Source organism: Alternaria viburni (assembly GCF_023758015.1).
Source record: "Alternaria viburni strain BMP 2772 chromosome Unknown scaffold_11, whole genome shotgun sequence".
In the NCBI taxonomy this organism is placed as follows: domain Eukaryota; kingdom Fungi; phylum Ascomycota; class Dothideomycetes; order Pleosporales; family Pleosporaceae; genus Alternaria; species Alternaria viburni.
This window is the reverse complement of record NW_026055780.1, coordinates 604,145-628,485: the sequence shown is the minus strand read 5'-3', so window position 1 is coordinate 628,485 and position 24,341 is coordinate 604,145. Positions and strand designations below refer to the sequence as shown.

Below are 24,341 nucleotides of genomic sequence, written 5' to 3'. Positions count from 1 at the left end.
TCACACCAAATACCCATCTGCGCCTTCTACCCGACGGAGAAACTCCCACATTGCTCGCACAACTGCGAGACCGCTGCCTTGGGTCTCGATTGTGCGTCCGCGTCCTCGGTCGTTGAGATCGCTTGGGCTTCTCTTGGCCGTTTCGTCTCCGTCATTCCCGTCAAAGACGTACCGCTTGAAGGGCTCTTTGAGGTCGTCTTCTAGGTAGTCGCCATCCGAGGGGTCTGGGTAGACGTTGCGGTAGTCTACTGCGTTCTCTGGGAGAACTGGGTGGGAATGAGACGCCGATTTCCTGTTACCGTGGAAGGAGGCAGATGGAGATGAGAGCTTTGGTGCGCCCCACCATGCGCCGAATCGGCCGTCTTGGTCGCGCGTTCGGAGGGCGGCTTGGGCGTTGTGGACGACCCATGCGGTGTATTCTCTGCAGCTGTTTGCGTGTAACATGATCAACTCTTTGGGTGCTGCATGGGTTTTCCCTGGTCTAGCTGGTCGAGATGGAAGAGGTTCGCAGAAGGACGTTAGGTGGTGGAAGAATATGCCTTTGAATGTCTGGCCATCTTGACTGCAGCGCCCAGAGGGGTCGCAGAACTCTGTTAGGATACCATTGGAACCCAGGCCTGCCCAATCAGTGGGCAGTGCTTCCTTTTCGTCTTCTGGGCCATTGCTTCGATGAGGTTGAGACTTCTTCCAGCCTGTGGCACGTATGACGTTCCTGATGAGCTCATGGCCATCTTCCAGATATGAGGTCTTGCCGGTAGCTTCCCACAGCCCGCGAAGTCCGGACAGAAGGACACCTTGATTGTAGGTGTACACCATTTCGTTCCGCTCGTCGCATGTCGTCTTGCTATGATTCGTGCGGTAACCCCCGATGTGGAAGCCGTCAACGTAAAGCCCCTGGTCGTTCGTCATGCCAATATTGTTCAGCCACTCGTATGCATTCATCGCGTTCGCAAGGTAAACAGGATCGTAGCGTCCACGGTGCCCCTCGTCGCAGTCATCAAACAACTGGTCTTGCTGTAGACCAACCTTGTCGTGCTGCGAAAGGAACGGTGAACAGTTGTCGTCGCCTGGAAAGTGCAAGTACATGCTGATACTCGCCGAGATGAAGAGCTGGTTAGTAATGGCGTTCTTGTACGGCAACAGACGCGGGTTCCAAGTCATGCCGCCCCCGCAGAGCCTCCAGTCCCATCCCTTCTCCGCCAACTCGTAGAACACGCGTGCTCGGTGGGCGAAAGCAGGGACGAACTGTCTGGCATGCCATTCGTTTGCTCCGACCTTGTCAGACGTGTAGTGTTCAGCGGAATGGCTCTCGACGAAACCGCTTGCTTCCAGCCAGCCCAAGACCACCCAAAGCATATCGTCAAATGCCTGCATCCTTATTGCAAAGTGATCCTCACCAAAGTAGTATGCAGTGGTTTGCGCAAAGTACTTGTTGATCTCATTCTCCACCATTTGTGCCTCGACGTCCATTTTCCGGCTTTTGTCAAATGTGCCTGGCATTGTGTAGGCAAGCGAGTGGGAGAGCGACGAGAGGGTAGCTGAAACGTAGGTCGACATGACGGCTGCTGTCCAATCTATCGCTGTTGTGTATTTGCCGAGCCATACTGAGAAGTAGTGGTCTTGCATTGTAGATAGGGCGGAGTGGAGATCATGAAGGATGTTGGTCTCGGCGAGCGAGTAGCTGGCTGTGCTGGTAGGGAGGTCGTTCGATGATGTCTGGGACGAATCGGGGAAGGATGTAGACGAGGCTGGCGACGAAAGCAGGCGGACGACATTTTGATTCTCGGGCTCGTAGACCGGTTGATCTGCTTCTGCGACATGTCAGTGAGAGGTCTTTGAGGGGAAAGTATCTCTCAGTCATACCTTGTGCAGTTGGCGATCTCGCATTGCTAGCGATTGAGCTGGTCGCAAACGCGAATTGAAGCAGTAGAAGCGATAAACATAGTCGCAAAAGCGACGCGACACGCAGCGACCCCATTGCGAAGCCTAGGAAGCCCTGATGCTCAGCTGGGTGTTGCGCTGAATGACCTCGGGAGGACTTGGTGCTATGCGACGCGTAAGCAGTTCATGGAGCAGCTCTGCGCGCGAGCTACTGTTAGAAATAATGCGGTATGCATATAGGATCGATAAGTAAGACCATTCAAGGCTTCTTGTCGGCTGCTGTGACGGTCATACTAGAGGAGGCATGTGCCGCAAGTGCATGAGGCGCATACGATCCTGGCCAAGTCCACCTTCCCGTACCGGCTTGGGTAGCTGCTCTTGCCTGAGAGATCCGTCCCATGCCTGTAGCAGCGGATGGCAGACAAATTGGCGCGAGGCGTACTTGCGACATGACCATAATGGTTAAGAAGACGAAGACACGACTATATTGGTGCTTCCCCAGGCGCAACGCGTGATAGAGAGATGAGATGACGCCAAGCCTGAACCCTGGGATCATGAAATCGCGTGTCTGCCCCGCTCCCGCTGTCGCGTGGTTTGCACGCACGGACCGCATCTAGCCCACCAGAGTAGCAAAATGGTACAGCATCGCCCAGCCACTATTACATGTGCAAAAAAGGTGTTGAGCGCAGCATTCGACTGAACCACACATGCAAAAAGAATGTTGAACAGAGTGGGATTCGAACCCACGCAGATTTCTCTACTAGCACCTGAAGCTAGCGCCTTAACCGCTCGGCCATCTGTCCTTTGATGAGCTTTTAGAGCAGTGAACACAATATAATGTGAGCACACCAGACATTGGCAAGCCAGGAGAGAAGTTGGCAGGATTTTGGTGGGTATGGACGGCCATGGCAGGGCAGCCGAACCGAATGACTGGCTCTTACAAGTGGGGCAAGCGAACTAATCGGACAAAGAGAAGTACCAAGCCGCGGGGGAAGAGAATGTCATATACTATGTAAGATTTGCGCATTTTTGGGACAAAATTGACATTAAACACCTTCCCTGCATACAACATCTGCCATCCAACAGAACATCGTCACATATGTATGGCACAACAGCAGGGGACTCAAGCAGCGTAACTCAACTAGGTGTTTAAGTTTGGGCTTCATCTCATGCCCATCTAACAAGTCCATCGATGTGTACCTGCAATGCAATGCTATCGCCGCACAACCCTGCCTTGATGCCAACGTTGATAGCCAGCCCGCTATCACGCACCAAAAACATATCATTTCGCGCGCCATTCCCTAGCCATGGGTCATACACTTCATCTGGTATCCTCCTTTTTACCGCTTGCGGCCAGGTACCACTGGCCTGGCCGTCTTGCGAAGGGTCAAAGTCCGAAATGGCTTTACACCAGTAATGACAAGTAGACCGGTTGAAGCCGAAAGCGACGGGGAAGCTTAGAGAATGCGCATACGCTGCTGATTGGACTCGGAGTAGAACAGCCCCCCAGAATTCGGTGACATTGTCTGGGATCCGTAGCTCGTGAGTGGCTTCGTCCCAGGAATTACGAGGCGTGACACTGATTATCCGAACTGTTGGCGTGGTGTGGCTAGAAACTCGACGTCGTATATGAAAGCTTTTGAACTCGGTAGTCGTGAAATCAGGTGGTATGGACAGCTTCTGCCGTACATAAATGGTATGGAGCTTCCCAGTAGGCCAGTCGTCGATAAAAGCCAGAGAGCCAGCATCAACACGCGCGTATTGCATTCCACCATCCAGGCACTTCAATGTGATGGCTATGCGCTGGTTTACCTGGTTGCTTGATCGTATCATAGCTAGGACACGGCTTTTGTCCTTGGGATCAGGTAAGAACTCGAGCTGCACACGTAGACCGATGGGGGTAAGGCCTATGGGGAAAGTAGAGACGACATTCTCGCGCTCGATAGAACCGCAGTGTCGGAACTCTTCAGGATGGCGCGCGAGCAAACCCCGATACATTGATCGCTCCGATAAAGTTGCGCACCAGGAGAATAGGGAGTAGTCGTCAGTAGTCCTTAGGATCTCCTCTTGTAAGCGAATAAAAGCCTTCGCACCTTCTCCATAAAGTAAGGGCATGTGAATGTCGAAGAGGCCGAGCAAGCAGTAAGCAACATCTTCGACACGAGTACTTTGCCGATGTGCTGCCCAAGACATCCTCTCCGCAACGGAGAACTCACTAACAGTACTTCTATCGTCGAGTACACGAACTGGTATACCCGTGGCGTCAGATAGCTCCTCCAGAAACTCCACCTTCTCGCCCATCAAGGTCCAGTCCTGGAAGTAGAAGCGACATAGAATCGGTGCAATCAGTTCTTGTAGGGTCCAACCGCGACGTGTCCACCGAGAAGACTTCAGTGAATCTCTTGCAATTTCGGAAGCGGTTGTGTAGCCATTTGACCGTGGTTTGGGAATGTCGCCTAGATAGACAATGCAGACCTCCGCATCTCGGTACCAGCGATACATGGAATTAATGGCCTCTTGTAGCTCCGCACTTGATGTTTTGTCAATACAGCACGTGTCAACCCAAAGATAGTGACAGCCTTGGCCTTGCGCCTGCTCAGCTGCGTTCACAATCTTGCTGTAGCCGACGCGCGTCATGAGGTCCTTCTCCGATAAACCTCCCAAAGGCATCTCGGAACTGCCTCGAATCATCATCTCCAACGCCAACATCAGTGTAGTTCGCGCATCCTGACTGCCTGTTGATGCCGACGCTAAGTTGGTAGAAGCGGACAGTGCTCGAGCTCTGCTAATCCAGACGTATTCCTGGTAGTTGACTTCATCTCCGCCCCAGGTGTGAGAAAGGATGGCGTATTTTGGGACAGAGTCATCATTGAACCATCTAAGCTCGAGTGTCCTGACATCGATGAGTCGCATAACAGACGCTGAGCGACGTGTCGGCGTGGGTGATCATTGGCGTAGAGAGACCAAGCGGGGTGCCTGCCCCCGATGAGCCGAATCGGTTTGGGCTTTGCGCTAGACCCAATGGGCTGCCCTATACGAAGCTGCTCGTAACTTCAGACTCCTAAAGCATTTCCTCACGACGAATGCCGGTACCATCATAGACTGGAACATGCACGACGCTCGGAGAGCGATGCTTCCATAGCCGTAAATCGTAGCTAGGGATGTGCGTCCTTATCGCGAGACTACGATACGGCATCGGGGTTAACAGCGATTGGTTCATGTTCAAGCACGGAGTCCGACGATAGTCCTTGTCATTGCAGCGCTTGACATGGCGTCACTGATATTAAATAGCTGTCGTAACACATTGCCGATACTTGCACCAAATTACCATGACACCCTGACCTAGCGCGAACACAAAGTCTATCATCACAATAATGAATGCGAGCGGAAGGTCTGCAGCGAGTGTATTAGTTGCTAAGAGAAGGTGCTGGAGAAAGTAAAAAATGGCTAAGGATACAGATAAGGTAACACGCGGCAGCCGTACATAGGAGATCCACCAACTGCGATCCATATCATCTCCAATCATGTCCCCGGTGTCACAAATGTTGGGATACGCACAGTCCCCGGGTACGTTGCCGATTTCATGAGCACCAGACGCGACGCAATGTGCGCCGACTCCGTTTACTCGTGCCGCTCCATAATAACCCCCCATGCACCCTCAGTATTCTCCATCAAGCATGATCTCCGATGCGCTGCAAAGGAGTCGACACATGCCAGGTATGCAGCTGCGCGCTATCAGACTCGGTCCGCGGCGTCTTCGTGCGAGAAACCGAATTTGCGGTCTACCCGGATGCAGTTGTCCTCGACGCTCGTGCGGTGGTCACGGTATGTGGGAGCAGTGGCAGAGCTCATATGATCTTTGTTCATGGTATCCGACCACGAGCTCATCTGAGAACTATTTCCACAGGCGGTGGAACTGTCCGTCAAAGTAGACGTTGCGGGCTTGCCATGGAGCTTGTTCTTGGTGGATCGTAGGCCTCTGGGAGCAGCGTTTTGATCGTGGGCAACACCCGCCCACATAGCCGAGAGGGGAAGGAAGATGCAGACGATTGTGAGAACGTGGGAGACAATCTCAGGGGGGATGCTCTCAACAAATTGGAGAGATGTGAAAATAGCTACACGTACGTTAGTAAATGTCAGTGTTCAGCGTGGCAAAGAGAGACGAACCTGGTATTGACATTGTCTGACAGCCCATGATGAAGACGATCTGCATCGGTCCAAATCTAGGCATGTTGAGACGGCGCCTCTGAAGGATGGCATGTCCCAATTTCCAGGTGAACACGCAACTGAATAACCAGATGGATATAGTTTGCATGATGTAGGTCATCCCGTCCAGTGCTGCCAGAGAATCGGGTGACACATTGTCCAATGCGTATTTGGTATTCAGGTAGACGAAAGCGAACTTGACTCCAAAAGCAGCGCAGGCCACTGTGGTGGTTGCACCCATGATGATGGTGCGATGTAGAGGTGGTGTAGTGACGCATACGATCCAGACTTGGAGACTGAGTGAAGCGTAGACTAGGATAGCGACGATAAGACTGAAAACGTTGATTAAGACGTAGATAGCCCAGTCCACATTAGTCAGAGGTGGTGAATATGGGGTAACATCGCTGTAAGGGTCGTTCCAGGTGCTGCTAAGATACATGGCGAGAAGCAGGCAGCGGATGGTGTTGGTGAAGAGGGAAGCGGTGTTGAGGTAGAAGATGAAAGACTTCCGCTTCTCAGCCTTGGTCAAGAGGACGAGAACAACCAGAAGCATGATCGATACACCAAGACCTACCCCATTACTGGTAGCAAGGCGGGCGGTGTTCACGCTCCAATAGTTGACATCCGCCATGTTGACTGTGGTGACTGCCCATTTGGATTCGTCGCCCGTCACAACCGGCACGATGAGGGTGAAGTTTTGGGTCCATGGCTCGAAGCCGGGCGGAACCTGGAAGTTGGACGGAAGGTCAACGGCGTGGAAGTCGTCAGCCATAACGGCTCCTACTGCTAGCAGTCTTTGGAGGTTATAGAGGTAGTGCTGTTTGGCCGTAGGTCTAGGGGAGGAACAGAGTCTGACGGAGTTGGGTCTGGAGGTGACAATTTGGAAGAAAGATAGAAAGTACTAGAGGTTGAAGAAGGAATGAAGGAGTCCTGCAGCGACGAGAGTCGAAGCTGTATCGTTTATATCAGAGTTATATAATAGCTAGATGGCAAGGTTGGTTCTGCGCTGCAGATTGGTGGCATGCAGGGTTATCGAGAAAGTGACGGGGAGTGATGGCTTTCGGATCCCGAGCGGATAATAGCAGCGGCAGCATGCGATTGTCTCGATATCTCCACTCACAACTATAGCTAGCCAAAGCGAAGGCGAAGATGAGGTCTTAGAGTTACTTGAAGCCCTTACTATTGTTCCGTGGTCCCTTCACCTGCATGCGTCCGGATACTCGCCTCGGTCTGTAAACGCTTGACCAATGCTCGCCGCTGGTGCTCTTCTCCTGTCTTACAGTGAGTCGCAGAGTCGCTCACAGTGAGTTGGATAATTGCTGGATGCGCTGTTTGCAGTGTGCGATGGTTGTGATGAGATAGCGCGAATTCCTTACTATTGTTCTCCATCGTCGACTGTCTGAGCTTTGAGACTGTTGAGCGGCGGTGTTCGTGAGAACTGGGACCAACGGCAGTTGAGATGCACAGCAACCAAATTAAGTACACGAGTTACCGTTGTGCAGGTATCGTCCTTCGAATCCATATCCTTGCTGTGACTAGAGGAGGTAGCGGCGTACGGCTGGCAGGCACAAAGGGAAGGTCAGCGTGAGCGTGAGTGGCGAATCAGCAGATGGCCCCACCTATTATGCGCGTCACCGCTAGCCCAGCTGCGCCTTCCGCAAACGTGACCACGCGTTAAATCCAACATTCGCGATCAAGCAACCGCCACGACGCGTCAACCGGCCCAGGATGTGGACATTGATCTCGTCACATACCACGGGAGCGCCGGGCTCCTCGGAGTATGCCCTGCCAGAAACAGGAACAGTTCACATCGTCAACAAAGTCCATCCTGGCGTGGTTCGCATTATAGCAGTGCCCGCAGTCGTACCTGAGCTCGGTCGCATCGGTAGGTCCACCGAAGAGGCTTGAGACATCCACTGACTATAGCAGATTCTGGGCCATGTGGGGTCAAGCTGGAAGCCATCACAGCCTCATTAAGCATATTGCCTGGCCAAGCACACGCCAACAGTCTGTCATCGGCTGCTAGATACGAGTTGCAACCACAGAGCGACGGACGCTCAGAAACAATATTCTTGCGTCATGGCGATCAGATCCATGTTCCAAATGCTGAATCTTACCTGACTTGTCAGTGGACAGACTCGGAGGTCCAGGTCAACTCATCGGCCGCTGACGCTATGAGAATCGCGGTGACACCTGAAGAAGCCCAGAGCGAGGGCGATGATACGAAAGAACCCACTGTCAATGTAGCAAAATCACAACCTCGCGCAACCCCTCAGCTTTCGAATCAACGATCGACTACCGTGATCCAGGAGACCCCAACCGCTGCCCGTACAGGAAATGTTGCAGATTCCTACGAAGCAGACGTTCAGGAAGCAGAGGCTTTCTCGACCGCCCGTACTGGCGAGTCACAGAATCAGATGCAACCACAGCTGCCTCTGAATGCTAGAACATCTTCACCGCGAGTACACATACCGTCGAGATCAGCTAAGAAACGAACACGGTCCCTCGCCGATGAGGCGGAGGCATATGCATCCAAGTCTGACAACGAGGCATTTGCTGGGCCTAGCAAGCGCGCCAAAACAAGCGATAGCGATACAGAAGACAGTCGCCTGAGCAACGTCGACGTTGCTAAGCCCGAACAGTCCGCCCCACCACGATCGCAGAGGGGTTCTCAACGATCCATATCTACTACTACAGTTAGAGAGGACTACGATGGCCCAGCTTCCCGTGTAGCCTGCAGCAACTCCACCATTACGAAAGCAAGTGCGGCTGTCAAGTTCCTGAAGAAACAAGGCGGAGCATTTGTAGAGAATCTGGCTGATGACTTCAATGTACTATGGTAAGTACTGCACTGTCTTTGCTGTTGTGTCACCATGCTAATCCATCAAAGCGTACGAGATGGTGATCTCCAAAAGACAACAAAAGTACTTTACGCAATCGCGCGCGGCATTCCTATCGTCACAGATCAATGGCTATTGGAATCTGCATCAGCTAAGCGCCTGCTTGCCGTTTCCGCTTTCAAGCCATCCATACCCAAGCAAGAAGAGGAGTGGAAAATCAAGCTTGACGACATCCTCGAAAAGCCGCAAACACCCTTCACCGACTTCGCTGTTCACTTTACGAAAAGCCTCAAAACGAGATACGCATCTTTCTCTGACATTGAAGCGGTCTGCAAAGCCGCCGGTGCGAAAAGTGTAACGACTGGTGCGACAAAGTTGAAGAAGGCAGGAGATACTATCGTCTTCGCTGAAGATGGAGACGATGTGGAGGCACAAAAGCTAATCAAGGATGGGGTAACATGCTACACAAAGGACTTCTTTACGTACAGTATCCTGCGGGGTGTTGTCGACCTCGAGAGCGACGAATTCAAGATCGAAGGAGCCGCAGCGGGCGAGACACCTTCAAAAGATCAGAAGAAGAAACGAGGCCGGAAGAGTAACTAGGCACGTATCGAGGAGGCAATGGCCAAGGAGGGGCCTGGACTCATGATTTTCCTAAACACATGATTTACTGCATAGCGCGCGGAGCAGGTGCTTCTTTGGACTCATACCAGGCGATGAGTACGGCGGCAATTCGTTCATATCACATTATACCCACTTCCATCACCGTAACAGAGCAATTCAGTAGCAATACTATCAACCAAATTACATTACAATACAACGCTTATCACAGCATCACTGCCGTCCTATGCTCCGGTAAGCGAGCAAGACCCACATCATCCCCCACTACAACATACATATCCCCGATGCTGCCGATGTTTGCTCGCTCCAAGTCTCCCGAGAAGCGAAAAAGTGAGGTTTGCCAGGCAATTAGTACGATGCAATTTTGGAAAATCTCCATCAAGAAGTGCAACAGCGCATTTCAATAATCCTCTGTGGCGCAATTGGCTAGCGCGTCTGACTGTTACTACATAAGTAGCGAGTTATCAGGAGGTTGGAAGTTCGAGCCTTCCCGGAGGAGGATTACTTTTTGCTGGGCGTTGGTGCTCAGACGTGTGAGCGCTCGAGGGGAGAATGGATTTTGGACCTTTTTTTGTTGGCTGAGGATGTGTGTGGCTGCGATGCTAGTGTGTAGCGGGGAAACGCGAACTATAGAGAACATCGTCACAACAACGCGACGCGCAATTGTTCTTACTCGATAGATGTCCATTAGACTAGCTATCTGGAGATGCACAGAATTATACAGTCACAGTTTCATCAATGCAAGCTCAGCAAGGTCCATCAGGCTGAGACAAGTTATACTGCTCAGGTTCATCGATTGCCAGACACTTTGCGCATCTCGGATGTAATCCCAACTAGATCATGACCAGACTCAATTATGCCCTTCCTACCTTGAAGCTCAATATCTGCACCTTGTTAGCGATATGTCTGCTCGCATGCTCATCATATACTCACATCGTTCTTTCCCACAGCAACAACATCATCCTCCGCCACTCTCCTTCCACCCTCCGTTTCGACATACGCCATCGGCGCGTCGCCCATAACCTTCCTATACACATCACCCACTGTGCTACCCTTCTTCACAAGCACACAATCTCTAAAGACAGCCGTCGAGCTCGCACTACCACTTGTATACGCGTGGATGTTGCGAACCGGGAAGACTGGAACCAGACCGAGTAGTTCTGCCGCTCGCGACAGGACTTGTACAACGCCTGTGCTGCCAAAGCGGTAAAGGACCATGTCTTTAAGGTTCTCGATTCGAGTTGTGAGCTTCTCGTCCAACTCCTTCAGTCCGCCTCCATCTGGGTCACCCTGCTCAATCAGGTCTTCTCTTGTATCGACGAACTCGCTACCCTCTGTGTATTTGATGAAGCCCTGTTTCGCTAGTTTCCGCAGAAAGACTTCAGATATCGCGCTGCAAAGCACTATGCTCTTGGCATCTACCTGTTTCGCAATCTTCGCAATGTTCTTGTCCGCGTCGGGATGATCGATCTTGTTGAGGGCGATGACGGTAGGAAATTTCTCGTCGGTGAAGGCGTTTACGACTCGTTCGATAGTCTCGTTTGACCAGTCTTGTAGAGGCTCCTTGAGGGCAAGGCGATCGAGACAGCGCGCAACGACGCTGGATGTGGATCCGTAACCTGAGAACTGGTTCTGTAGTGTTTCGACTGCCGTGGCTTTGATAGCGACATGCCTCCTCTTGATACTACCCCATTTCTCCATAAGATTGCCTTGTATCCATCGCACGATCTCGCTCCTCAGCCAGACAATGTCTTGACTTGGGTCGTAGCCTCTTGTCGCCTTGCCCTCCGCATCGGTCGTCCCACTCACGTCCACCACGTGTACAAGCGCATCTGCATGTCGCAAGTCGTCCAAGAACCTGTTTCCGAGGCCCTTTCCCATGTGCGCACCTGGTACGAGCCCGGCGACATCGAGAAGTTCTATAGGGACCGATCGCCGTCCTTCGACACAACCGCCGTAGTTGGGTTTGCAGCGATCAGCAAGACCGAGGCGCGCGCATGGGCATTCGATCTGGAGGTAGCCGATGGCGCGCTGGGGGTCGATGGTGGTGAATCTGGTTGTAGCATTAGGAGCTGACGATACGGAGAATCGAGCGCGGTGTGCGCTGCGCTATCGCAATCCATGGATCTAGGAGGGATGACTTACGGGAAGTTACCTACTCATAATCAGCCTACATAGCTCCCAGCGTATTCAAACATGTACGGACCGACTTTGGAGGTAGCATCTGTCAAGCTGCCATGAAATCCATCTTAGAAAGATCCGCGAAAGAGGGGTGGAGGGGCATTGCGCACCTGTTCAGTGTAGTCGACTTGCCGGACGAAGGCTTGCCGACGAGGCCGATCAGCGGGTCGCGAGGCATGTCTAAAGAATGTAAAGAAGGAAGAACGGGGGTATCAAAGAAAGGTAGTCGAGTGCTGATGGTTGCAGTGCGAAAGCCAACATTGTCAAATTCGCGACCACCCTTATCGATAACGCACTGACATCACATAAGGCTGCAGCTCGCCATCACCGATGCATTCAAGCAAATGGGCAATGCTTATACTCGACTCCATACGACCCAGCACCCCTCACATTACGATATCTAGAAGATATCTATCTTGCTACAACGCCCTAGAATGCTGTTCATATCAAGATTCAATATCCTCCCCCCTATCCAATAAACCAATCAATACACCTTGTTGAAAATATGCTCCAAAGAGAGACTTTTTCGGGGGTATAACGTCGCTGAATGGGAAAACATAAACATTCGCAACCACATCTGCACAAAAGTCCGGATCAGCCCCAACCCCGAAGCCGCCAGCGGGGTAGACCCCATATTAGATAGTAGAAACCTCATGAGATGCCCAGTAATCGTTAATCTATATTGAGAATATCTCTCGGTTTCGTAAGGTTATGTGTGCGTTTTCTGAAGCCTTGTTAGCTACTCATCGATATCAAGCTGGCCGGGATGCTCTGAACTTACGAGACTGGCAATAGCCGCCGCCGAAGCGAGGTCTGGTTTGCCTGACACACTGCGCTGTGCTGCGCGCGGCAGTCCACTTCCACCTGCGCCATTGAGTGGCGCTCCGTTTGCTGCACGCTTAGTACCTGCTGTTCCAGGTGCAAGTCCTTGCACGGTGGAGTGGCGTCTCGCGGGAGCAGATGTTTTCACAGGTGAGTTGCTGTTCGACACCTGACGTTGTCCGCTGGCTGCGGTCCCGTTTCTGAAGCTAGACACGGGAGGCTCGGGAAGAGGTCGGACACGTGGCTGTGCCGACTGTGGGGGCGGCATTCGCTTCGCAGGTGAAGACGTGCCGGACGGGGCGTTGAATGGCCGTCGTTGTTGATTGGTTTTGCGTACGCCAGTGATGAACTCATGCTGCATCGCTTCATCGGGCTTCATTCGACGTTCGGGATCCCAACGCAGACAGCGCGTGATGAAGTCAAGGAAGGCCTCATCGTCACACTTCAGGGCTTGTTGCAGTGTCTTCGAGCTGGGTCGTCGCCTGCGGCCCTTTGAGGAAACAGTGACTCTGGGCTTGCCAAGGGAGTCAAAGAATAGCTTCTTCCTGCTGCTCTTCTCGATGAGGTGCTTCTCTGGAGGTCCGAATATCTCCATGATGCAAGCAAGCTGCTCCTGTTCGTTCTCTCCAGGGAATATGGGGTAACCGGTGAGCAGCTCGGCAAGGATGCAACCCAAACTCCACATGTCTATCGGCAGACCGTAGCTCATGCCGAGGATGACCTCCGGCGATCGGTAGAATCGCGACTGGATGTAAGTATAAACCTTCTCGGTTTCGAAGCAACTGGATCCGAAATCGATGACCTTGATTTCCGAGTGAAGCGGATGCGCAAGCAAAATATTCTCCGGCTTCAAGTCACAATGGATGACTTTCTGGGTCTTCAAGAGGGTCAACGAAGCCAGCATCTGTTTGCAGAATCGACGGATAAGGCGTAGGGAGAAGCCCTTGAACTCGTGTGCCTTGATGAACTCGTACAGATTCATGCCAAGAAGCTCGGTCGAGATGCAAAGATGGCCACGGAAGTAGAAGCTCTGGGTGAAGTTGATCATGCTGTGCTTGTTATCGGGGTCCTGGATATCGTTAGCAAGCTTACTCTGTACACTGAATGGATCTTTCTTACCCATTCACGTAGCTTCTGGAGAATGTTGACTTCGACCAGAGCTTGCTGATGGAACCGTTTCTTGTTACGAATGATCTTGATCGCTTCGAGCCCTCCCGTCTTGTGGTCTACGCAACGCACAACCTGTCCGAAGCTGCCCTTGCCAAGAACATCAACAACTTCGTATCTATATGCGAGATGGTCTCCCAAGACGATGTTGTAATCGCCGCGTTCGTCGTCATAGCCAAAGTTTGCGGTCTGCGCATTAAGATCGCCAACGTGCTTCTTGGCGTTCTTCGTTCCACAGAAGTAGACCTCCTTGTAGTCGATGATCTCGCCTCTTTCGAATATGTTCAAATTGGCCATGCGCACAGCATCACTGGGACTGACACGCTCCTTGGCCGTGGCGCGCTTACGGAGCTCGTCGACATCGCGCGCCGCATGCTCAAAGTCTTTCCGCTTCGAAGCAAGCTTCTTCATTTCTTCGTCGGCCAACATGTCATCTCTATCGAGGTTTGAATCGAGATTACGAGCTTTGAGCATGTTCGACGAGCTCTTCGTACCCAGCATCCGCTGCATCGGTGTCAAGATCGACGTTGACTTCTGTGTCGCCTGGCTATTAGCCTGGTCTGTGTGGCCTGATACCGCACGTGTTCCGGCATTCCCTACGGGCTTACGAGCACTTAATTTCTCAACCTCTGTATCACTAGCAACCGCTGTTGCAGAGGGCTTGCGGCGCCCGAAATCAAGGGATGGTCGACTCCCACTCTTGGCGGGACTTGGGCTCGTGCCAATAGCACCGCTCCAAGTAGCAGACGCAGGTAGCCGCGGTGGAGGCATTTCGCTGTGCTTGGGAGGCTGGGGTTGCTGTCTTGGTTCACCGCCCTGAGGGCCCGGTTTTCGAACCTGCAGATTTTGCGATTGATGTGTTGCAGCTTTAGATGAAGCTCTTCTCCAGCCACTGAGGCTGAGCTTTCGCCGCAAAGATGAGCCAGAAGAAGGCGTTTCAGGTTCGGTTGACGTGGACGTCTGTATTGAATCCGACGTGTTCTTCTTTTGTAATGGCCGCGGGCCAGCAACCATACTCTGCATCTCCACATCCCTCGCAGAGGATTTGTATTCGCCGCTAGGTCGCGGCTGCAATCGAGCGAACTCCCCGCTACCCTTTGGTAACGAATTCGATGAGAAAGGCGTGGTGGCTTGACGTGTTGGGTTCAAGGTCGGAACGGGAATCGAACCAATGTTCGGGTGGGTATCAAGCGACGAGTCTGCAGCACGCAGGTTGAAGGCAGAGCTACTGCTACGCAAGTGTTTGTGGTATTCGTCGTGGTGGTTGTTCCTTGCGAAGAAGTTCGCCTTGGAGGCTGTCATGGGCGTACTGGGCGTTTTATTGGCAGCACGTTTAGGCGGTGGCGTTACATTACCCTCGGCCACTTCACCAGAGGGCGCAGGGAAAGACGATATCCGATTGTTGAACGGTGTGCCGAGCGGCAGCAGATTCAGCGGTGGCAGTCTAATTGGCTGTAGGTTCTTCTTGCTGGACTGCTGTACCGTGGGCGTCCTCTCACCTTCGGTACCAGCTCCAACAGTTAGTCCCCGTCGATGTCTGATGGACCCTGTGCTCCTGTTCATAAGACCGCCTTCCAGGGTCTCGTTCTGCCGAGGCTCGGCTCGTTGCGTGTCGGGTGTTGACACTGGTTCTTGAGGTGCTTGAGGAGGCGCGCTCATCTTTGAATTTGGTGTTGTGAATGCAAAGCTGCTGCGCTCGGGGTCCTTGGGAGATTCAAACGCTTTTGGTATGGCAGGTACAGGGGGCACCTCTTCTTGCTCCCCACCAGCTGAGCTTTGCACATTTCGTGGCTTTGGCGCAGGCAGACGAGAGCTTGTCGGAGCGGTATTGGTGCGCAAGGGTATTGATGAAGGACCAACCTTCAACGAGTTCAAGCTCGAGTTCGACGAGAGCGATATACCAGAAGCATAGGACTTGCGCTTCTGCTCGGGCGTCGCGCGCGCCGAAGATGGTGTCATGCTGCCTCCCACAGCCAAGGCTGGGGACTGGCTGAAGGCTCGCTCGTCGAATGTCTGATCGCCCTGGGGAGTGGGAGGACCCACTGGGCCGCCTGGCGGATGATTTGGGTTCATGGACAGTCTTCTGAGCCGCCGAGCGTCTGTGGGGCTGATGGTTCGCGCGCCAAGCCCAGAGATGTGAGGAGCCGTCGACTGCCGTTTGCTCGAGGAGGACGAAGGTGTGTACGATCTTTGCGCAGCGGGAGACCTGCCAGGGGAAGGCATTGAACTTGGATCGGGGGTCATGGATGAGACAGTCAGGTGGCCCGGTTGCTGTCTCGAAGGCGGTTGTAAGGACTTTGCTTTGGCGTTGCGTGCGGCAGTTGGGAGCCTGGGTACTCCAGTGGTAGGAGCTGTGTTGATGTTTGCAGACAGTGTTTCTCGCCTGTTCCCCTTGTTCAGTGACGGCGCACGGCCGAGCTGGGGCATTGTGTTGTCGTTGGCCAGTCTGTCCATTTCCTGGCGCTCGAAGCTACTTGAAGGCAGCATTCCAGGGCCAACGCTCTTCCGTGGTGCTCGGGCAGCTGGATTTGGGGGTGCCTGGGCGGGGAATTGACTTTGACGACGTGAACGAATGGCCATGTTGCTCTGGGGCGCTGGCATGTTCGTGTCAGAGCCCGATGCGGTAGAGGCGCCACTTGGCTTCCTCGCGGTGGACTGGCTGAAGCGGCGAACGAAGTCGCTGCTGCGTGTGGGCGGCTTGTCGGTGGGCGTTCCCGTGAATGACGGCATGTTGTTGTTACTGGGCGTGGTCGTGTTGGCAGGCACGTTGGCCTTAAACGTGCCAGGCGCAGGGAAGTCGCTCAGAGCGGGCTCATACGCGAGGCTGTTGGCGAAGTCGTCGAAGTTGACGGCGGGCAGGAAGTCGTACGAGCCGGTGCTCTCAGCGGGCTCCTCCTTTGCAGGTCCGGGCTGCGGCTGCTTGGTGAAGCTGAAGCGTGGGTTCGAGGGGACGGTACGCGTGGCCGCCGTCTCATTCGCGGGCGTGGGCAGGAAGGAGCGCGTCTCGAGGGAAGCAACGCTGGCGCCGCTTGCCATTCTGCTGCATCACGCGTCAGTGTTGTCGTCGCCATAGCTGCGGCGTCGTACCTCTGCTTGGTGAAGTCCTGGGGCCGCTCGCGGGGGCCCAACGGCACCTTGGCCCTGCCCCGTCCTGCGGCGTTGTTGTTGATGGAAGGCAGCGGGCGGGCTGCGCTTATGGCATTGGATGCACTCGTCTTGCGCAGGCGGCTGCCCTGGTCGCCCGTCTTTTGGAACTTGCGTACGCGGTCTTCTGCAGCGCGGGTTAGCTATGACACCTCGTCGCGTAATGCGACAGCCACCCTAATGCTTTTTCGTACCTGAGGAGCCGCTAGAGTCCTCCGACATGTTGGACCCTGACCGTTCGGGCACGTTGGTCGTCTCCATGGTCCGAGTTGCAGTTCGCGGCTGCGTCGCCATGGCCAGCTCCACAGCTCGTGATTACGACGCCGGCAATGGACGCTCTGCTGTCACGAGATGCTTCAAAAAGTCTCCCTCTTTCGAAAAGCCGGGATGGTCTCCAAGCGTCGAGCTTGGGCACCGAGGGAGACTATGCCGACATGTCGAATGGGCCCGGCTACAGCGGTGAAAGCGATCGGCGGTCGGTAATGAGTCGAGCGAACGGCTATCGGAAGGATTCAGGCTCAGGCAATGGGCTGCGCAAAAAGCACGGCGCTGAGTTGCGGCAAAGGGGAGGTGCACGATAGTCGACGTTCGTCAAAGTCACAATGAGGGTCGCCCGCAAAAGCCACCAAGGCACTAGGGTTGTCTAGTTGACAAGGACCCACGGCCCCTGTCCATATCTGCCTCTTGCGGCGAATAGGGTATTATCAAAACAACTCTCCTCTCCCAGGAAACGGACGCATCGCCCAACGGCCCTACTGCCTCGCTGTCATCTCAGCGCTGCTGCCACGCTCCTGTCCAGAGTAGCTGTACACCAGGCAGTACGACCATCACCTGCCAACCATGATTGCACCACCCAAGCTACCCTAGCCCGCCTGCACATGGCACGGCTTTCAGCATGTGCATGCTGAACCCTCAATCGTGCATGCTCTGGAAGCTATCTATGTAGGGGAGGTTACGGCCCCGAAACATGACAGCGGGAACTCCGCAGCTCTCCGCAGTCTTGATTCTTCGTCTCACCACTAAATGGTAACGGAGACTTCACAATGTAATAGCGATCTCCAAGAGCTTCTTGGTTCTCCAAGCCCAAAGGTTGTTTGTCCCTGACCATCCCAATCGCGCACGTGCACGGCCACATGTGGGGAAACGCCGGAAGCAACAACGTACCACGGCGCAAGCTCGACGCCACGAGTTCACATGCGCGTGCGTCATCCGTTTGCTGCACCAACACCTGCTTTCGGACCCTCCACGCCAAATTGAGGATGCGCTTTTGAAATAACGGAACCGAAAGAGCAGGGACAGTTTACCATCTGGATGTTGTCTAGGCAGTTGCTCGACGTCTGCACGGATTAGGAACTCGCGACTCAGCCACATGTGACACACCTACCTCGAACACCACGCAACACAAGTGTGACTTCCCTAATCACAGTCTGAGACCAACACGCCACTTCAGCCTCGATTCACTTTAATCTGGTTGCCTGCCTGAGCAGAGGAACAAGACAATCACACTGCAGGTCCCGCCATGGGTTCAGACAACGCGGACTCGCTTGTGAACCGCGGCACGCCCATTCCAGTCGTCCAAGTACAGCATGCATCGAACGATGGCACGCCCACCACGGAGAGGCCTCATTCGCGGCGTCTGTCGGCTAGCAGGCTCAAAGACAAACTGGAGTCGCTGGGTGATAACATAAGTCGCGAGTCGAGTAGTAGGGTGGGAGATAAGATGATGAACATGTAAGTTATCCGATACCCAGGTGTTGGTGCACAGATTGAACATCACGGACGGCCCTCGAATACAGAAGTAGTGAATAAACGACATGTTGAGCTGATTTATATAGGCTACTGGCACAAGTCCTGCCCTCGGAAGACCTCTCTGACGGCTCGCCTCCGGATTCAGCCTCGACACCAAGCGGGAACACACCGCAAGTCAAGGACCGGCGCTCTCGAAGCTATGTTGCTCGACCCAACTTCAGCATCCCCACCATGTCGTCCAACTTCCGTCGCTTCAACTCGCGCATCGGCGTTGCTTTCGTTGCTCAAAATCGCCTCATTCGGCTGTTCACCTGGGCTCAGCCTACGCAAACCCTCTCATTTCTCTTCGTCTGGACCTTCGTATGCGTCAATCCGTATCTTGCACCTGTACTCCCGTTGGCATGTGGCATGTTCTTCGTCATGGTTCCTGCATTTCTGACCCGTCATCCGGAGCCCATGACGAATACGGTAGATATCGACGGCGATCTGTGGAGAGGAAGCTTGGGAGGACCACCGTTGGCCGATGCGAAGACAATCAAGCCTGCGCCTGAGTTCAGCAAGGACTTTTTCCGCAACATGCGCGATCTGCAAAACTGCATGGAGGACTTTAGCCGTGGCCACGATGCTGTACTGAGCTTCATCACGCCGCTCACCAACTTCCAGAACGAGAACCTCTCATCTATGCTCTACCTCATCCTGCTCGTTGTATCGGTGCTGCTATTCATATCGGCGCACCTACTACCGTGGCGCGCAATATTCCTCGTCCTTGGATACACTTTGACAGCGTTAGGGCATCCCAGCGTTCAAGACCTCCTTACAATGCCCGAGACCGAAAAGTTCATTTCGGACGCAGAACATGAAAGTCGATCGTTCCTCCTGACCATCTCACGCGCAGACATCGAACTGGAGACATCCCAGGAGACGCGTGAGGTAGAGGTATTCGAACTTCAACACCGCGCCCTACATGACGAGCATGGCGAGTATGAAGGCTTCATGTTCTCACCATCGCCCTACTCCCCATTGTCGCCTTCTAGGATCAGCGGTGACAGACCCCGCGGTACCCCGTTCTTCGAAGATGTACTTCCACCCCGCGGCTGGCGCTGGAGCGACAAGAAGTGGACGCTCGATCTGCTGTCTCGTGAATGGGTTGAGGATCGCTGTGTTACAGGCGTAGAGGTTGAGGTCGAGGGTGAGCGATGGGTGACGGATCTGCACTACGAAGTCCTTGAGAGCGAAGGAGAGAAGGCCAGTGCCGCAAAGGCGAAACTCAAGAAACGGAGCGGGTCAAAGGGAAGCAGCAGGGATATTGCAGATGAAGAAAAGGAGGTATTGCGCCGAGCGTGGGAGAGCCATGCACCGAGTCGCAAGGGCGAGTGGAGGAGACGGAGGTGGGTGAGGGGTGTTGAAAGGATGCCTTGGAGAGAGGGCCAGTAGTCGTAGAATATCGGAAAGACACGGGCGCAGATGTCCACTGGTGGTGTTCATCATCCACCCCGCGGCTGTTTCTTGCAGCTTTCTTCATCGATGTTGCAGCGTTAGTGTGTTCCCATCTAAACTATCACCACCGTCGCATTCCACACCAGTACACAGCAATACTAATCGTCGCAATCCGCACAACTTCATTTTATGTATGTACACACAACTCCACAGCCAACATGCGGTTCCTGATCTGCACTCTTAGCTCAATGCCACTGCAGTAGCGTCGGCGTACAGGAACGGGAATTTTGCGGGGTTGGCGACGGTGCGTGAGGCTGGATTGGCTGCTTGATTCCGTCCTCGAAGATTCGGTTGTCGCGTCGTGATCTCATCACAAGAGGCAAAAACCATCATTCAGCATTCACATTCTATGGCACCGGCCTCTATTTGCGGGTTTAACCCGTGTTGCTCCCCAACGGCCGATTGCCCGACTTCGGCAGCCAGCCGTTTCATGCAGGGCAGCTACGCTAGTGTGGAGGCACTTAGTAGCCCGTCGGCCAGCCGCGCTACCTCCGCTATAGTAGAATCATGGAATCCATGAGTGAATTGATTGCTAATGTGACCCAAGTGACGCCCACGAAACCGATTGCGCGGAGCACTCGGCTCGCAGATTTCTCTTAGGCAATTACTGAGCACTACGCGTTTCGGCCTGCTTCTTTGACGTTATCCACCAAGGTTCGCAGCCGCGGCCGGAAGGCAGTTATAATGCTCATTGTTCTCTCACGCCACTTCCATGACCATTTTACTACTGTTCGTGTTGCAGTTGCTTCATCGAGTCAGCTCTTCACCAGGTGTCTTTAGCCTACTGTCCGCGTCTCCGCAAAGACCCCTCTAGCACTGGGCTCCCCAAACTCGGAACCAACTCGTTTGGTGCCTGGGTTCCACCTCCGAGACAACTTACCAGACACGCCTAGATTCCTTTCGCCCACACACAAGTACCGCGGATTTAGTTCATCTCTACCCCACCCTCCGCTGGTCGTTCCTTTAAAGATTTGGGAATCCCTTGATCAATCAAACCAGGGGTGATAGTTGGTGGCGACTACCTCCACGGCCGTTAGTCGAGTTGTACTCCTTCCCCGACTCCGATTCCATCACGCGACACCTACTCCGACTGCTTCCCACGACCACCGAGCACAACAGAACGCCTCCATCCCTCTAACAGTTAAATACACCCAAACTCTATTTCCGCCTACCATCACAATGCTTCCGACTCTGCCTCAGTTGGCCGATTACGGCATCTCACCTCAGAACGGCTTCTTGCCCGATGAGATACCGCTCGATGTTCTGCCGGATCGCTACTACCAACCGTGGGAGACCATCGTGCGCAACTTCCAAAGCTTGATCCTTGCCAAGCGGCTACGTGGGATAGTCGACACATTACCAGTACTAGAAACCCGATTTCTCCTCACAGAAGCTGAATGGCGGAGAGCCTACTCCATCTTGGGGTTCATCGCCCATGCATACATTTGGGGCGGTGACAGACCATCTGATGTAAGCCTTGAGAATCCAAACATTTCAAAGCGATGCATAGCTAACGACCCCGTTCAGATTGTGCCACCATCCATCTCGATACCGTTCATGGAGACATGTAGACACTTGGAGCTCCCACCAGTCGCAACCTTTGCAGCCGTCTGCCTGTGGAACTGGCGACCACTATTCGACTGGGAACCTGCAGACACCCTGGACAACCTCGCGACGCAAATGACCTTCACTGGCTCGATGGACGAATCTTGGTTCTACCTAGTGTCTGTAGCGATCGAAGCCAGAGCCGGACCAGCCATTCCGATGATGATTCGTGCTATTGAAGCTGCTAGGGACAACGATAGCAAGACAGTCGTGGACTGCCTTCAGAAATTTGCCGGGAGACTCGATGACCTAGGCGCCCTGTTGGAGCGCATGTACGAGAGCTGCGATCCACATGTCTTCTACCATCGCATTCGACCCTTCCTAGCTGGGAGCAAGAACATGGCCGACGCTGGTCTTCCAAATGGTGTCATGTTTGATGATGGTACCGGCCAGCAACCATATGTGCAGTTCAGCGGCGGCAGCAACGCGCAGAGCTCCACTATCCAGTTCTTCGACATTGTCCTAGGAGTAGAACACAGACCCACCGGCGAGAAGAGGGATGGAACTGGAAAGCCTGCGCCATCTGGACCCTCGCATGGCTTCATCCAGGATATGCGCAACTACATGCCCGGACCCCATCGCAGGTTCTTAGAGCATATGGAAAGCGTCGCAAACATTCGAGAGTACGTCACGTCGAATCGCAGAGATCGGGCTTTGACGACATCCTACGACGCATGTCTAGCCATGCTGCGGAGTCTGCGCGATAAGCATATCCAGCTTGTATCGCGGTACATTATCATCAAATCGCGCGAGACACAGTCGACCGCCCGATCACTGTCACCCAAGCCAGCAAACACACAACGCGTCAACTTGGCTAACACTATGGCTCGCACGGGAAGCAAGAAACTTCGTGGCACAGGAGGCACAGCTTTGATTCCTTTCCTGAAACAAGCACGCGACGAGACTGGCGAGCCTGCAATCGATGCCTGGGCAAAGCGATTGCTCAACAACGGGCCTGCAGAGATTGGAGCGTCCTTTGGCGTCGATGATGGCGTCGCCCGGCTAGGCAAGATATCAGAAGCCTTCAACGGGCAGGTTGAGATTGTCGGTCTGGCGGGAACCTGGAGCGTCGATGATAGCGAGGGAGGTATCTGTCATTGGTGATGTATGAGACCACGATTATTTCAAAAGCATTTTCCCTGGCGTTTGTATTTGGAACGAACATACCCTTCTCGACACGGCAGTGCGAGCAAATAGATATCCATGTTAGCAACTACACTCTCGACTCAAGTTTTTGCAATCTCAGTCGCCATGGATGACTGGATGACCGGTGTCTGCTCGGTCAAATGTCTGCATTGCATCATAATACACGTCAAAGCGATCAGTTGATCCCCAAAAGCGATGTCATCGAGACCCACGAGTTTGTGAAATGGACCACGAGCGTCGCACGTCTCGCATTCTTAATGCGCCACCTTCGTCAGATCTCCCGCGCAGAAGCCAAGTTGCGCGCGTCGCGAGTGCCCAACGTGGGGCATGACGTCATACTTCACATGCTCCACTCGAACTTCCAGACAAACAGAGTGATATATAACACGCTGCCAACGTACCATTTGGCTACAACTACAGCTGCAGCTTTATTATACCAAACCACAATCTCTTCAACCCACCACAGACCCAATAACACGACCATGTCTTCAAACGACGCTACTTCCACCCCTCAGTCCTACATGGACAAAGCCACCGGCGCAGTCCAGAGCGCCATCGGTTCTCTCACAGGCAGCACCGCCGACAAGGTCAGTCTCCGCGCTTCTCCTTTGCAAAGACCTCTACTAACTCACTTCAGGCCCAAGGCGAAAACCGCAAAGATGCCGCCGCCGCCGAACACGACCTCTCCCACTCCGCCGCCAAAGCCGGTCCCTTCTCCGTAACCCCCAGCGGCGGCGTCGCAAAAGACAACTCAGACCGCACCCAGGGCTCATGGAACCAAAACATGGGTGCCGCGAAGGAAGCACTCGGTGGCCTCACCGGCGCCGAGGGCCTCAAGCAGCAGGGCATCCAGCAGAACAAGGAAGGCAAGGAGCAAGAAGCTGCGGGCCAGGTCAACGATCTCGGAAAGGGGATTGGCGATAGGCTTGGTGGTGCCGTGGGTGGTGCTGTTGCGGGACTGACGGGTAATGCGGCGCAGAAGGAGGAGGCGCAGAAGCAGCATGATGAGGGGAAGGCGAGGCAGAGGGGTGTGGAGGCGGATCTGCAGAAGCAGGTTGAGGCTGAGAAGGGGGCTTGAGGGATGGACTGTTATGATCCTACGGAGGAAGTCTTGGGGCACATGTGACGGATTTTGAGATGATACCCGATGAATGATATGATGTTATCTTTGAGAGTAGTGTGCTTTGTTGTACGTTTTCGTCTGCACGTATCGTGTGCTTGTCTTGGGTTTCCGCGCGACAACAAAACGTATAAAGACAGTTGAATTTTTTACACGGAAAACACTGTCGGTATAATTGTAGCAAAATAATACAACGTATCGCATCACCCCCATTTAAGGGAAGAAGTAGACATGCATGTCCTACAAAGTCCGACAATAAGAAAAACAAATTAAGAATGCTACATGACCTTGGGGTTTTGCAAATTTTTGTTTTTAGACGAACGCAGACTTCAGCGTCCCCGTTCGAATTTCTCCATGTATGA

General features: G+C 53.6%; 8 protein-coding genes and 1 non-coding gene across 9 annotated transcripts; 5 read left to right on the top strand and 4 right to left on the bottom strand.

Annotated features, from left to right (window-relative positions):
* J4E79_005864 (uncharacterized protein) lies at positions 1-4,794 on the bottom strand (the record flags this gene model as incomplete). The annotated part of the gene is made up of 3 exons (XM_049354741.1): positions 1-1,811; positions 1,864-1,880; positions 3,200-4,794. The coding sequence occupies 3 exons, from the start codon at positions 4,792-4,794 to the stop codon at positions 1-3; spliced, it is 3,423 nt and encodes a 1,140-aa protein (XP_049210864.1).
* An 822-nt stretch (positions 4,795-5,616) lies between these two features.
* J4E79_005863 (uncharacterized protein) lies at positions 5,617-6,859 on the bottom strand (the record flags this gene model as incomplete). The annotated part of the gene is made up of 2 exons (XM_049354740.1): positions 5,617-5,996; positions 6,049-6,859. The coding sequence occupies 2 exons, from the start codon at positions 6,857-6,859 to the stop codon at positions 5,617-5,619; spliced, it is 1,191 nt and encodes a 396-aa protein (XP_049210863.1).
* A 956-nt stretch (positions 6,860-7,815) lies between these two features.
* Positions 7,816-9,530, top strand: J4E79_005862 (uncharacterized protein; the record flags this gene model as incomplete). The annotated part of the gene is made up of 3 exons (XM_049354739.1): positions 7,816-7,972; positions 8,017-8,926; positions 8,978-9,530. The coding sequence occupies 3 exons, from the start codon at positions 7,816-7,818 to the stop codon at positions 9,528-9,530; spliced, it is 1,620 nt and encodes a 539-aa protein (XP_049210862.1).
* Positions 9,531-9,955: 425 nt separating this feature from the next.
* Positions 9,956-10,047, top strand: J4E79_005861. Its single transcript has one exon. It is a non-coding gene; the product is annotated as a tRNA-Asn (tRNA).
* Positions 10,048-10,402: 355 nt separating this feature from the next.
* J4E79_005860 (uncharacterized protein) lies at positions 10,403-11,907 on the bottom strand (the record flags this gene model as incomplete). The annotated part of the gene is made up of 4 exons (XM_049354738.1): positions 10,403-10,432; positions 10,482-11,601; positions 11,751-11,780; positions 11,840-11,907. The coding sequence occupies 4 exons, from the start codon at positions 11,905-11,907 to the stop codon at positions 10,403-10,405; spliced, it is 1,248 nt and encodes a 415-aa protein (XP_049210861.1).
* A 561-nt stretch (positions 11,908-12,468) lies between these two features.
* J4E79_005859 (uncharacterized protein) lies at positions 12,469-17,123 on the bottom strand (the record flags this gene model as incomplete). The annotated part of the gene is made up of 4 exons (XM_049354737.1): positions 12,469-13,620; positions 13,671-16,755; positions 16,806-16,989; positions 17,057-17,123. The coding sequence occupies 4 exons, from the start codon at positions 17,121-17,123 to the stop codon at positions 12,469-12,471; spliced, it is 4,488 nt and encodes a 1,495-aa protein (XP_049210860.1).
* Positions 17,124-18,381: 1,258 nt separating this feature from the next.
* J4E79_005858 (uncharacterized protein) lies at positions 18,382-20,045 on the top strand (the record flags this gene model as incomplete). Its single annotated transcript, XM_049354736.1, has 2 exons — positions 18,382-18,593; positions 18,698-20,045. 2 exons carry the CDS (start codon positions 18,382-18,384, stop codon positions 20,043-20,045), a joined length of 1,560 nt encoding a protein of 519 aa, XP_049210859.1.
* Positions 20,046-21,287: 1,242 nt separating this feature from the next.
* Positions 21,288-22,817, top strand: J4E79_005857 (uncharacterized protein; the record flags this gene model as incomplete). Its single annotated transcript, XM_049354735.1, has 2 exons — positions 21,288-21,578; positions 21,636-22,817. The coding sequence occupies 2 exons, from the start codon at positions 21,288-21,290 to the stop codon at positions 22,815-22,817; spliced, it is 1,473 nt and encodes a 490-aa protein (XP_049210858.1).
* Positions 22,818-23,341: 524 nt separating this feature from the next.
* Positions 23,342-23,937, top strand: J4E79_005856 (uncharacterized protein; the record flags this gene model as incomplete). The annotated part of the gene is made up of 2 exons (XM_049354734.1): positions 23,342-23,446; positions 23,497-23,937. The coding sequence occupies 2 exons, from the start codon at positions 23,342-23,344 to the stop codon at positions 23,935-23,937; spliced, it is 546 nt and encodes a 181-aa protein (XP_049210857.1).
* Between the last annotated feature and the right edge of the window lie 404 nt (positions 23,938-24,341).